The sequence below is a fragment of the Schistocerca nitens genome, chromosome 2 (assembly GCF_023898315.1).
Source record: "Schistocerca nitens isolate TAMUIC-IGC-003100 chromosome 2, iqSchNite1.1, whole genome shotgun sequence".
Lineage (NCBI taxonomy): Eukaryota > Metazoa > Arthropoda > Insecta > Orthoptera > Acrididae > Schistocerca > Schistocerca nitens.
This window is the reverse complement of record NC_064615.1, coordinates 1,180,273,160-1,180,288,104: the sequence shown is the minus strand read 5'-3', so window position 1 is coordinate 1,180,288,104 and position 14,945 is coordinate 1,180,273,160. Positions and strand designations below refer to the sequence as shown.

General features: G+C 37.1%; 1 protein-coding gene across 1 annotated transcript in view; it reads left to right on the top strand.

The window, feature by feature from the left end:
* Positions 1 to 14,945, top strand: part of LOC126234823 (Down syndrome cell adhesion molecule-like protein Dscam2) — a 299,567-nt gene that overhangs the window by 226,084 nt on the left and 58,538 nt on the right. Inside the window, exon 14 of the mRNA XM_049943568.1 lies at positions 10,337 to 10,435. Within this exon, the coding sequence (XP_049799525.1) occupies positions 10,337 to 10,435 (99 nt within the window). The remainder of the gene's footprint in view (positions 1 to 10,336; positions 10,436 to 14,945) is intronic.

Here is a 14,945-nt window from a genome sequence, read left to right as displayed (position 1 = left end):
CCCCCCCCATCCGTACCCTGCTATCCCTTCCCTGCCTGCTCCATATTGCTGCTTCCATTCTACATGACAGTTGCGTTCTGGTTCGAGGTGTCAGAGATTGTGGTCTCGTGTGTGTGAGATGTGCTTGCCTGTGTGAATGAGTGTGTGTATGTTTCCTTTTCTGAAGAGGATTTTGGCCAAAAGGTAGTGTGTAAGCATCAAGGTTCTTTTTATTTTGCATGTCTGCAACTCAACATATTAGGTGGGTAGCAATCTATCTTTTATTTACATTGTTAAAGTATTACTTCAGAACCAAGATGACTGGCATCATTTGCTTCAATGGGCACTACAATCTAAAGTTGACTGGACCCTGGTCCCCAATGGCTGCTGGAGCAGTCTCTTCAACAAGTTCAATTTGGCTTCCATTCATGCACAATGAGTGCAAATGTTTAACCTTCTCACTGCATGCTTCAGTTTTTTCTTAGGGCATACCATCATTCACTGTAAATTTCAACTACTGTTGATTAACAGACCTCTGCACATTTGTGCTTGCCTTTTCACGGCACAGGACACAACAGGCTTCTCAATAGGTGAAATGTGTTTCACTGGCTCTTTTTAAGTTTCTGTTGCAGACAGTACCTTGAACTTGTTGCTTACACCCTGGTCCCTGTCTCCCCCATACAGAGCCACTAGACCTGCCACCAGCACATCACTCATGGTCAAGTGGAAATACACTGATAGATTATTTATACACTGCAGAGGACACGTCACCCATTGAAGAAGGTAGGACTTGAAATACCTTTGATAGCTCTGGTACACAATCCTCGGCAGCTCGCTCAACACACCAATATGAAGCAGCAGCCACTTGCTTGAAAGCAGTTAGAGGAATTTTCAGCTGCTTGTGAAAAGCAACCAACTCATCCTACGCCCAAGTGGCTGCATTTTGACTAGTGCAGGTTTTATCTGAACACTAAATAAAAAACTTTAAATTAGCCTCACTGGGATTGTCTTAATTTCAGGATCCGTAGTGCTACATGGATTGCAACTTCTTTTTAATGCCTGGGACAAAGAACACCCAATGATTTGGTTTGTGTAAATAACAAGAGAAAAACCTGGCATAAATTTCACACAATCCTTAATGATAACTGTATGTAGCACTTTTTTTGTAGTTATATTCAGTAACAGAGTTGTGTAACAATTGGTAACAATGTCGATAAAGACAAATGTTGTCAATATGCGCTATTTTATAAGGGGAGACTAAATAAAACATACCACAGTTACAATAAGCACAAGGCACAATACTAAACTGCAGCAGTTGAATTCAAATGACATAATATTTCAAACACTTGCTTAGAAGAATCAGGTAAATGAGAAGAAAAAGTGGAAATATTGTAGTAATCACATAATTAAGTGCACTGCTGTAAGATGAGTTGATGTCGTGAACATGTACTGCTGACAAAATTTTCTGAACACAAAACTGTAGCTCTCAATATGCCATGAAATATGTTAAACACAACACTTGTGTCTGAAAATTTTCAAAAATGTACCTTGTATCACATAACAACACAACAAAATGTGAAGGAAACTATTTTTTTTAACAAGGATACTGTTGCCAAAAGTTTATAAGAAAAACAAATATAGTTTACAATGGACAATGTAATAGGAAATTTTGTGCAGCTTCAACAAATGTTCAAAGACACACAATATATCATAATACATACAGGCCTTGCAACAATCAATGATGGATTATGGGAAAATACACAAACAGTAGAAGTTTTTCCCAGATTTGAGAAAAATTCTAGAAACCGTCTTGCTCATGTAGCCTCACATAAAGAAAAATGTTGAAGTTGGCGTGTATATAGAAATGAATATGTAAAGAAATGTGTGAAGTGCACAGATTTATACTTAGCTCGATTTGTGTCACCTTCTACACTAACATGCCATTGATGAACACTGTAGTGTCTCTTTATAATCCTCAAAATAGTGAAGATCTTGGAGTGCCAACAAATTATAATACGTACTTGGAGTAGCTAATAATGCAATTCTGCTGCTTGAGATAAAGGTACACAATTTACCTGCTCAATACTCTGATGTTCCGTTAGGGGCGAAGGGCACAGCCCAGAATCTTTAAAAGATGGGTTCCTGTAGGGTGTTGACATTTTGCCAGAATAAGTTTAGTAAGAAACTTCTGTAAAATGTTACTCCAAGATGCTAAGTCTTTTTTTCTCCCATTCCCACATTCGAGGTCTGTTCAAAAAATTCTTGAACTTCGTACAAAAATTTTTTCTACACCTAGCTTTCAATTATTATACATTGTCCCCTTCGAAATGCTCGCCGCCATAGTTGATACACTGTTCTCAGCACCATTTCCACTTCTGGAAGCAGTTTTTGTATGCCTCTTGGTGGATCACATGAAGCACCGTCCTCGAATTTTCTTTTACCTCATCCATTGTTGCAAATCTTCATCCTTTCAGTGGGGTTTTCAACTTGAGTTCTGGTTTTCTTAAAGAACATCTTGTTCTTATGTGCATGATACGAAAGCTCTTCACAGATTGCAGGGCGAAGATCTTTCTAGCATTGTCTCATGAGCCATGGGGAAAATTTTGCAGTAACATCAGTATCATCAGTACCTGTTGAAGGGTGTCCTGAACAAGGGACTTTCATCTGGCCATTTTTAAACCATGTGAACCATTCATAATATCAAGTATGGATTAAACACCCATAGGTTTCCTACAGCACATTGTGTGTCTCAGTAAAGGCCTTCATAAGTTTCATGCAAAATTTAATGCAGATGCATTGCTCCTCTAACTCTGCCATCTTGAAACTTGCAAATTATGTGACACAACATTCTACTCATTAAAACACTGAACGATAACTAACAGAGATACAACAGTGAAACTTCCGGTAGTTACACATTAAACATAGGTATGTGCAGGAATGCCAACAGCATTTTGCTCCAACACACCATTGGTGCGAAATTATGAATGTTCCAGAATTTTTTGAAGTTACAGAATTTTTTGAACAGCCCTCATACAGTGGACATATTGCTCGTTAAACATGTGGGATATGACTGATCATCAACCTGTTTCCTTACAATCCTCAAGAAAACACTGTTGAAGATTTGTGGACTTGCATACAAATTGTGTAGATTGTTATATCCCAGGTCTTTCTAATTTAAGATCACTACATCAACAACATTTGATTGAAATGGCTGGTAGCTTCACTCCACACTAAACCTGCAGTCAGATGTCATGTACAGTGCTGTGTACTATCATGTACATTATGTAGTATGTGGTTAAGTGCAGTCATATGAGTCTTTCTTGGTGTTCCAATTACTTTCTTTTCCAGGAACATTGTTAGCTTCGTTTTTCAAACTCAGTTCAGTTTACCAAATGTTAGTGGTCTATTTATTTCTTTTGTTGACCATCCTGTCATGGGCTCCAACTGCCCTAAATAATAGAAATCATCAAGTCATCCTACAAGTTCATTGTTAATCTTGAAATGGCGTTCAAAAATCTCAAATGAAATCAGCAAGAGCTGTCATACTACATGTGAGGTTAGCACAACAGAATCCAGATTTGCAGAGAAAACCAAGTGCTTTAATACGATTTACTTATCTTGAGTAACAGTGCTCTTGTAGATATCGAAACTGGATAGTTCATTGCTCCAGGATCATATTCTGTTTTGTTCAGTTCTGTTATATGGGGTTCTTATGATATTAAAAGTAATAACAATGGCCATATAATTATTTAATGATTTATATTTAATTTTACAAGCGTACTCAGTTTGACTCAATGTATCAATGCCTTTCACAACAGACGCCCCACATGCACAATTCTTTGACATAGACAGGATCTACAGAAGCACATGTGCTTCTGTTACCATCAAGAAACCACCTCTCACTTAGTAAAAAAAGCTTCCAATATGGTGGACTTACTCCAAAGATCAAATGAGTAATTACATTTTAGTCTACTTACACAGAAAACAAAATAGAAAACGGTGTTTATGATAAAAATAGAACAGATGCTGATGATTTTCATATACTTGTTCTGTATTTATGTAATGACCATTAATTATAAGGGGTGATCAAAAAGTTTCCATCTGAGGGCTTTTCTGCAGCATACGTGGAACACAGCATGACTCTGTTGCAGGTATATAAGCTCCAACATGTAGGCAAGAGATTAGTGTGGAATTTATGTCTTTTTGATGTGCATGCAGTAAATGCAGAAATTTTGACAATGGCAACATTATTACCATATGTGTCCCGACATGACCAGTGTGCTGTTATTCTTTCCTTGGCTAGCAAGAGAAAAACACTGTGGGACAGCATGTCTTTCATAAAACACCATTTGGGAATAGTGTACTAAATTCTGTGCTGGTCGTGATTTGACACAAGATGCAGGTCGATCTGGGAGGCCAGCATCATCATTTACTCAAGTGGGAGACACTCAAGCACCCATCCTATAGATCTGATCTCTCCCCATGTAATTACAGCCCCTTTGGTCCCTTAAGAAAGGCCTTTAAGTGTTGTTGATTCCTGTTGGACTAGGATGTTCAGCAGGCAGTTATGTACTTCTTGATGCAGCAGAACACTGTGTTTTTAACAAACGGTAACTTCAGCCAGGTGCATCGGTGTGATATTTTCCTCAATGCTCATGGCAGTTTTGTTTGATTCTGGTCTGCATGGCCTCCAAAAAGAAATTGTTTGGTCACCCCTTACATCTTAAATTCACATTTTAAAGTTTGTTTTTGTCTAAACATGATCTGTTAAGTGTTGGTATTATATTAACAGTTTAAAAACGCAACAGAATTGTCGTGTCAACGGTTTTACAAATTCTGAATAATACAATTACACAATTTAGTATTTCAAATTTCAAAAACAACATAATCCAGCAAGTTTGACATGATATAAAATGCATTCTGCATATTCTGTCTCCTAAACTTCGTGATGAGCTATAAATTCAAAGAAAGTAGTTGCTTTTTGTAAATAAGCAAATTCATAATTTATTTATTTCATTAAATTACATTACATTTCATTAATATCCTGAAAATCTAATGTGTCTTTTTAGGTTTCATTAGGAAGTTGTGGCCATTATCAAAGTATATTGGATACTGTTCATATTTAAATTGCTTTGCAGTATATTAGTTTTGAATATTTGCATATGGTAAACTTGGTCATAATTATAGTTTGCTAAAAACATTTCTTTTCTTTGCTAACAGTAAGAACATAAGTCAAATATTATGATATTGTGCAAGTATAGGCAATGAGAGTATTCAAAATATGAATTTTGTATGCTGCCAACTGATCATGGAAAATGTTGCTAAACAACCTGATTCACGTTGGGTGACAGCTGACCAGACACCGTATTGTAATGATCATTATCTTGCCTAAAATGTTATAATCACTACAGTTCAGTTTTGATATGTAGGTATTTATTTATTCATATCTAAAGCATCAAACTTCAACATACAAGATACATACAAATACGAATGCAACACTTGGTAGAGATGTGAAATGAAATGATTGCATTACTTTATTGGCACAGTGCTAGAAAAATGTAGTGAGTCTAAAAAGGAGAAGACCTACAAATCATTCAGGGGGATGGTAGCAAATAGGAGTAAAGGGGATATCGAATTTATACAGAGAAGGGCAACACGAATGGTCACAGGTTTCTTTAACCGATGGGAGAGTGTCACAGAGATGCTGAAGGAACTAAATTGGTTGAGACTTAGAGATGGAAAGTATCCTGCGAAAGCCTAATTCCAAAGTTTCAAGAAGCTTAAATGATGACTCCATGAATATACTTTTACCCCCTATGTTCATTCCTGTAGTGTTCAGGAGGACAAGACTAGGTTAATTACAGTGCCCTCAGGGGAATTTAAACAGTCATTCTTCCCATGCTTTTTAGGGAGAAGCCTTAATAATTGTTACAGTGGAAAATACACTGTGCCATGTACTTTACAGTGTTTCACAGAATGTGGCCATAGATGTAGAAATAGCACTCGTAGACTAATTGCTAATTTAAAATTTGATACAATGGTACATCTTGCAGGACATAGTCTTTACTGGTATGGTTTGTTGTACTCCAGTTATGATCTCTTATAAGGTATTGCAAATTTTAACTTTGTAGAATACATCAAATGAAAAGGTGATGATGACTATCTAAGCAACTTTAGCCCAGTGTATGGCAATCACTGTGCCTTTAGAGCTTGCAGACATCAAATCAACAATGACACTTCTTGTAGGACACTGTCTACATTGCTGTAAGTGCTCCATAGTTTGTTGAACTCCTCAGGTACAAAGGATTGATGATATGAAATAACCCCATTTCTGGAAATTGTTTTTCGACCTTGCAAACCCTGTGTGAACTTATTCAGTGTTCCACAAGGGACATTCTTCAGAAAAACCAGCAGCTGTATTTCCAAAGGAGTTATCCAGTGTTGTTGAGACATCATCTTCTTCATAGATTATTGATAACACATCTTTTGGCCAGTGTTATCTGATACCCTTATGACACTTTTTCTGGATGTCAGTTTTTAAGGAGCAGGATGATTGCTGTATGATGGCTGTTTATCAAAGGCTGATATTGTATACCTTTCTCTGCATACAGCTACCTCAATCAGATAAGTGGAGTGACAATTCTAGCTAAATGGTAGAGTTTATCCCATGTGTAGGATTCAGACATCCAGTAATAAGCCTACATGACTGATTGAGAGTGATATCCTCTTGTTTAACATAGCCAGAATTGTATCTGCAGTATCCCTGCCACCAGACACCCCAGTGGAGCCAGTTAAGGTGGTGTGAATAGTGCTTTGGAATAGTGCAGAAACTTTTTGTAGATGGTGCATGTCGTGCACCATATGGGCAGACCCGCTGACGGAGGTGTTTACCTCTGTGGGTCAGTAAGCCGAACAGGGTAGTGGTTACACAGAGTTCAACTACTGCAGACCACACCTTCTGTATCATCCCAAGTGTTGTTGCCGAGAGCTCAGTCAACAGCTGCTGGTCCCAGCTGTGTGCTGAGTTAACCACGGGCATATCTCTACGAGGATTAAGACTTTCTGCTTCCCATAGATTGACTCACAAGGTGAGTTGTTTCCTGTCACGAGGTTTGATTCTCTGTTTATTATCAAACCATCATTGGCCAATGAAGTCCCCATGCCAAAAGTGTAATGTAGCAGCAGTGTCACACCAGTGCAGATCTTAAAAGTACCTAACAGGACTCGCATGTTCATCTGCTGTGGGACACAAAGGTGAAGCTGTAATTTTAACTGTTTTAGCTGCTGCACCACAGGATTATCACACAATTTAATGCAGTATATTGTTTCTTGCAGATAATTTTTGTTTTTCATTAAGACACTGACGTTTGAAGGTCAATGTCTGGTCAGTAGTGACCCCATGATATGTGGGTGAGAAACTGAGTTCCAGCCGCACTCATCTCCAAGCCACGCATACATTTCTGAGGACATCTGTTACTCAGATGCAACATGAACACTTATGTTTTGCTTGGATTTGGCTTTAATAGATTCTTACCCTAGTATTAATCTCACGCCTCCAAAGCAGTTTTAAGATTTATTTCCACCTGTTTAAAGGTCTCACTGTGAGAAGAGAGGGCAAGCTTATCAGCATGAATGAACCTTCATTTGTTATTATGCAGGGGTTGATCATTGGTATAAATATTAAATAACAGATGAGTCAAAACATTGCCCTATGGTAACCTCTTCTTTTTGACCCTCCACTGACTGTGATGATCTTGAATCATTTTCTTAAAATGGTAAGCTTTAGTTATTCCATGTATTTTTTGTAGGTGTGTTTGATGGTTTATTGTGTCATAAGGTGCTGTTAGGTCAATAAATGTTATTCCAGTGACCTTTCTTGTCTCAAAGTCATTTCAGTATGCTGGGTTAGATTTAATACTTGTGCTTTAGTGTTCTTACCCAGTCTAAATCCAGCTTGCTGTGGGATTAAGAGGTTTTCAACTGCTTCTAAGAGTCTGTTATGGTTCATTTGTTCAAAAGTCTTGCAGAAGAGCCATTAGTCTGTAACTGCTTGGTTTCTCAACTTGCTTGCCTGGTTTCAGAAAGGCAGCTACATGAAACTTGCATAATTGAGACAATTGTTGAAGAAACATAGTAGCTAGTTTTTGGACTAAAATGTTTTATTTGTTTGACTATTATATAATGTAAGCCAGCAGATTTACCAATTTTAGCACTGGTATTGCTCTCTCCAGTTTTTCTTGGACAAATGGTTGAGAAAGGTGACTCAATTCCTCTTCCAGAGACCTAAATATTTTAGTTGGAGACTTATGTGTATGACTCTCATTTACCATTTTAAGCATGGTAATACCTATCTGATCATCATAAATGTTGCTCATACATATGTCTTACCCAGATTATTATTTAATCTCTTCAGCAGTCTCTATATATCTTCCACCCCCCCTCCTTCTTCTGGATATCTCTAGTTCTTTAATAAGTTCCACCCACTGCTCTCTTTTGACTTTAGTGATCAATTTGTTAAGGTGTTTGCAGCTACAGTTGTTTCCATGAAAGGTTTAAGATACGTCTTAAGCTATTGCATTGTGCTTGGGGCAAGTTCATATACATAGCTGATTCAAGAAATAGTCATCCATGGGTGTTTTCTGTGCAATTTCAACAATTTAATCATGGACTCAGTTGTAGCGACTACTTTGATTATCTTCTATGACTTTCAGTTTCTCCCAATTAGCCTTTAAGAAGTTAACCTTAGATGGAGTGGTACTACCTGTGGTCTTATTGCCAACATACGTGGACATATCATAGCCTGATGTTGGGTATTTGGGATGGGTGTGCATCCATATGGGCTTTGCACATTGTTCAGCAGTGTTATCAGCAACAAAAAAATAGTGTTAACTGATAAGTGCCTGCCTAATGGAGAACATTTTCACAGTTTTTGTTATCATCATTATAACCCCATACAATATTATGATTGCAGAAATCTTCAATTAAGAACTTAATTTTTCCTATATGAAAGTTCTCAAGCTCATCAAAACCAAATTTGTTACCTGGAGGTTTGTATAAAGATGAAATACACAAGTGTTATGCTCTAAGTTGTTTCCTTCTCTGACATCAGTGAATATTATCTTAATATCCAGTTGTTCGAACATTGAACTCCCACACTGTTGATGGGACTTTCACGAATGAGAGACAAACTAAGGATCCTGGAGCACAGTTTACAGTTGTCTTTGTGTGTTTCTTGGATACATGTGACATCATATTTCTGTTCAAAGCATAGCTGCTTCAGCAAATCTGTGTTGCTTAGAGGTAACCCTTCTATGATGATAGAAATTATTGTCATTTTGGATCTGACAAAGGCTGAATTTTAACTGGAAGATTGTGTTTCATTTCTATGAATGCTTTTGTATTGAAAGAGTCAGTTGGTAATTACACAGTACTTTGACAGTTGTACAGGTGGTGCCCAATTGCAAGTAAATACTACAGCCTCTTGGGGCATTCTATTTGTGCCCTCTGCTATGTTGGTTATAAATTATTTTACCATTGTTATATTTGATTTTCATGTCTACATTCAAACTTGTTTTTTCAATTCCTTCCATTAAGTTTTCCCAGCAGGATCAATCTTCAGCAAGATGAAGGTTCAGGCATATTCAATTAAAACAATTGGCATCTTCAACTTCCCAGTTCAGGGAGCCAAAAACTTCCTGTAGTGTTACTGAGAATGGTTTTGGTGACATTGACTCTCCTTGTCCAATCCCTTTTTCAGTTTTGAATTTAATACTATTCTGATAAATGTCTGTTGCATGTGATAGTAATCATACCTATATTTTTTAGTGTGCTAATGTAGATTGAATCAGTGCCTGTTTTTCTCAAAAACTGTTACTGCAGATTTTGTTGAATTTGAGTCTAAGGCTTTCTCAAACTCCCTGAATCCCCAGAAAAATGGTAATTCATACTCATCACTATTTTTTTGAGACTTTATTTAATAGTCAGTCTTTGTGATAATCTGACGAAAAAGGAACCATAATGTACAGGAAAGCTCAGGAAAGAACCACTCTCTGAAAGAATGTGAATGCAATCATCATGTCAGGAGGTGGCTCACAAAATATTTGCTGTAATAGAAAGAATCAGTCATTTGCTCTCAAGCTAATAGCTTTCAGACAAAGTGTGTGTAATATGAGAAAATCTGAATTGTTAGACATTGTACAAGTTATGTGAATAATGAATCAATTGTTTGTAATCAAACTAAATATACAAATTTCTCTCTTTCCATAATATATTCTTGCTTCACAATTACAATCTCTAATATTTGTTGTAAGGATCTTTACATGGGAAGCTGTCAGTAAGCATGATGTGTTTTTCTCAGTTCCTCTGACACCAAGTGATCTACAAGTTACTTCCGCAAGCATTTCAAGCATTCTGCTTCAGTGGAACATCTCTTTGGCAATTAATAACGTTATTCAAGGTAAGTATAATCACACAAATTTATTAAAATGTGTCTAAACTAGCAGTACATATAATGACAACAACACAAATAGTCAATTTTTGACAATGTAATGTAACTGAATAGATAAAAAAGATCAACGCACCAAGTAGCAGCAGGACAACACACATATAAAAAAGGGTTTCACTTAAACAAGCTTTTGGGGCTGGTAGCTCCTTCTTCCAGCAGAAGGGCTGCAGGGGAAGAAAGAGGGGTGAACAGAAAGAAACTCTGAGACTGGGTTCTGGGGACTTTTCCAAACTCTACCCCTTTTCCTAAACCTCTCCTGTTCCTTTCCATTCACACCTCTTCCTTCCCCTTCACACTTTCTGCTAGAAGAAGGAGCCACTGACTGCTTACTGCATAAGTAAAATGTTTTCTTATATGTGTGTTGTCCTGCTGCTGCTTAGTGAGTAGATTGTTTATCTATCCAAGTACTTATAACTAGTTTCTGCAATGATAATTTTTTCTATGACACACCACTAAGAAACTTAAAGCAGACAAAAAGACATGTTACATATTGGATAAGTTATGATAAGTACTACACTGCTCTTTACTTATGAAAAAATAGACCACTAGTTTTTTACAAAGAATACAACTTTGGTAAAGATGTTACAGTTAAAAGATGTGTTGTAAGAACTTGCAGAATAAAGAACACTTACTATAGTGCTGATGAGTTACACCAAAAATATCAAAAAAAAATTGTTAAATGAATATAAAGGGAGAGTGATGGTGAGAGGTGTCACAAGTTGCACCAAACTAAATTACACCTAAAAATGTTGCTACAGTTAAATTCAAAATTGTAATGAAAGAATTATTTACTCCTATAATTTACAAATAATGAGACAAGTTTTAGATTGGCCAGCGCACTATTGTCAGTGGTGGGATGGAGATAGCATGTATGTAATTCATGTCGGGACTGATTGCTATTTCAGTAGCAACAGAAAGTGGACTATAGAGTGTTGCACATTCACATATAATTCCTTCATCATAAGTGTTGATTCAACATGGCAGATGTTTCATCTTCATTTTAATTACACAGCTCTCAATCACAATATGATCTCAATGATGGGTTACAGCTTCCAGACCTACAGGATAGATTCTTAAAAAGAAGGTGGAATGTCCTGTTAAAGAGGCAGGGAGTATAAAGCATTGCCATTGTGACAGAGGCAATCATCAAATGTCTGAGATGGTCCACAATAAACATACGCACTGTGTATAGATGAACATTGAGTCTGTGAGAAAAAATTTATGTTAGTATGTTAGGATTTATACACTGATGTGACAAAAGTCATGGGATATCTGCCAATGACATGTTGGGCTCCTTTTGTCCAGCATAGTGCAGCAACTTAACATAGCATAGACTTAATAAGTCATTGAAAGTCCCCAGCAGAAATATAGAGCCATGCTACCTCTACAGCTGTCTGCCATTGCGAAAGTGCTGCCTATGCAGGATTTTGTGCACAAACTGATGTCTTGATTCAGCCTCATAAATGTTCAATGGGATTCATGTTGGGTTGATCTGACTGACCAAATCATTTGCTCGGAGTGTCCAAAATGTTCTTCAATCCAATCTCGAAAAATTGAGGCGTGTGAGATGGCGCATTGTCACCCACAGAAATTCCACCATTGTTTCAGAACATAAAGTCAATGAATGGCTGCAGATTGTCTCCAAGTAGTCAAACATAACCATTTCCAGTCGATGGTAGTTTAGTTGGACCAGAAGACCCAGTTCATTCCATGTAAACAGAGTCCACACCATTATGGAGCCACCACCCGCTTAAACAGTGCCTTGTTGTTAACTTGGGTCCATGGCTTCACCTTGTCTGCGCTACACTTGAACCCTAGCATCAGCCCATACCAAATGAAATTGTGACTCCTCTGAGCAGTTGCATAGGGTCCAGCTGATAGGTCAGGAGCTCAGGCAAACTCGTACTATTAGCAAAGGTACTCACATTGATCATCTGCTGTCACAGTCCATTAATGCCAAATTTTGCTGCACTGTCCTAACAGATACAATTATCGTACATCCCACATTGATTTTTGCAGTTATTTCATGCAGGGTTGGTTGTATGTTAATAATGACAACTCTACGCAGATTTTGCAGCCCTCAGTCATCAAGTGAGGTCGTTGGCCACTCTGTTGTCCATGGTAAGAGGTGATGGCTTAAATTTGGTGTTCTCATGATACTCTTGACACTGTGGGCCTTGGAATACTGAATTCCCTAATGATTTCTGAAATGGATTGTCCCATGTATCTAGCTCCAACTGCCATTCCATATTCAAAGTTAGTTAATTTCTGTCATGCTGCCATAATCATGTTGCACATCTTTTCACTTGAATCACATGAGAGAAAATGACAGCTCTGCCAATGCACTGCCCATTTATGCCTTGCATATTCATTGCTACTGCCATTTGCATATGGGTGTATCACTATACCATGACTTTTGTCAGCTCAGTGTAATTCCATACTTATAAAATGCCAGAGATTCACTAAATTAAAGGCAGGGATGTTGTTAGCTGCATATCATATGTACTGATAGTCCACTGTAACATTGCATTTCTTTCCTTGGTTCACATGTGGCGGCAGTAACTGTGAAAAGACAGAAATTTAATTATGTGGTAAAAGGAAATTATTGATAGTTCATGTATTTGTATGCTGTGTAATAGTGCAAACAATACATTCAGTGCAAATATTAATCTGATTTCTGCATGTTGTAATATTTCCATACTTCTGTTGTGCCATATTCACTGAACTGTGAACATCATGGTTATGTACACGAAAGAACAACCAGTAGACTAGTGTGATTTTGACTGCGGAAGTGATTAAGATTTATATATGAGAACAGCTTGTGAACAGTACAGGCAAATTTAAGAAAAGATTGATTTTTACCAAAACTGTGTTACCTTAGTACAATAGCACCCATTCATTCCCACCTTGTCAAACTTTCTATTTTACTGAAACATTTGAGTATATCTACAGACAGCAGTGCCATGGACAAAGGGTCATCCTGTGCATAAGCTTTGTGTAGGTGGTACAGGCTACAGTCATGAAGCATAAACATTTTTATCGCCTACTAAATGTACCATTATCCCACCTGGGGTGCTTACAGTGTCAGTTTCTTAGATCACTCTGTATAAATGAATAGAGTCCCACATTACTGCATGGTAGACACACACACGAAGAGTGCAAATGTGAAATGTTCTAAGGGCCAAATTCCACATTTGTCAGGATAGTGAGGAAACAATCTATCCCTTTTTCAACATAATATTTGTATCCAAAAAACTGAGAAAGTAATATGATACCACAGAATTGTGCTGCTGACCACATCGTGCCAAAAAGTAAAGAGACACATTAGAAAACAATTTATTAACAGCATTCTAGGTAACATATCAGGGAACTGACTGATTCTAAGTGTCAATAAAAAAGTTTTTGTTCCAAGTGCCATTAACACTGAGGCACTACTTTTTTTTGTGATAATACAAGTGCAGAAATACAGCAGCTATGTCTTAACTAGTAAAACTGTAGTCAATAACAGTCATTTCAAATTTTTGTATAAGATAATAACAAAATTAAATTCAGGAAAAAAATAGTTCAGTATTGTCTTTTACTGCTTATACATTTTCATTCGTGGGATGAGATGTTCCAAAGTTTTAACAGTAGACTCCCTGTGTTGTTGAGGAAGAAATTACTTTGTCTGTTCACTTCTCTAATGTATTACTATTTCTGAAACCAAAATAAGATCTTTTATTGATAAAAACAAAATATTAAATGCACTCTGATTTCCACACAAACTGTCCATCAACTAACTGGAGAAGAACCTGATGCTTGACACTTGGATATCCAAATTTAAGCACTGTTTGGCACAAAAATCATGCACCATCTAGTAACGAATGTTTTAAATATTTCCCCCCTTATTTATTACTTGGAATAAGTCCAGGAACATGCAACAGAGAACCAAGAACACAATAACATTGGAAACCCATATTAAACAATGAAAATCACCAAACAGCTGTGTGATTTGAGAAGTTATTTTATTTTATTTTGACAGCCGTTTTCAGCAATTCAGTATTCCATCCTCAATCCCCATATGCACTTCATGTATTCAATGCTACTGATACAGGAGCCATCAGTATCTGGATACTGTGAGTTCGTATTTGGAGTGCTTCCTTCGAAGACGTGATGAGTTGTTGTCAAGTTTTCAAAGAAAGCACTTGAAATATGAATTGATGGTATCCAGATACTGTAGGCTCCAGTATGCCAATAATGATACAGTTGAATGTCTATATGTGAAGTGCATATGGGCCTGATTTGCCAAACTGATAGTCAAAATAAAATAAATTCCCAAATTGCTCGGCTGTTTGATGATTTTCATTGTTAAATACTTGACCAGTTGCTGTCCTGCATCCACAGTGGTTTGACAGAAAACATGTTGTGTGAAAAAATAGTACTTGGGACATTTGACATTTCCACTCTTCATATGGCAAAAGAG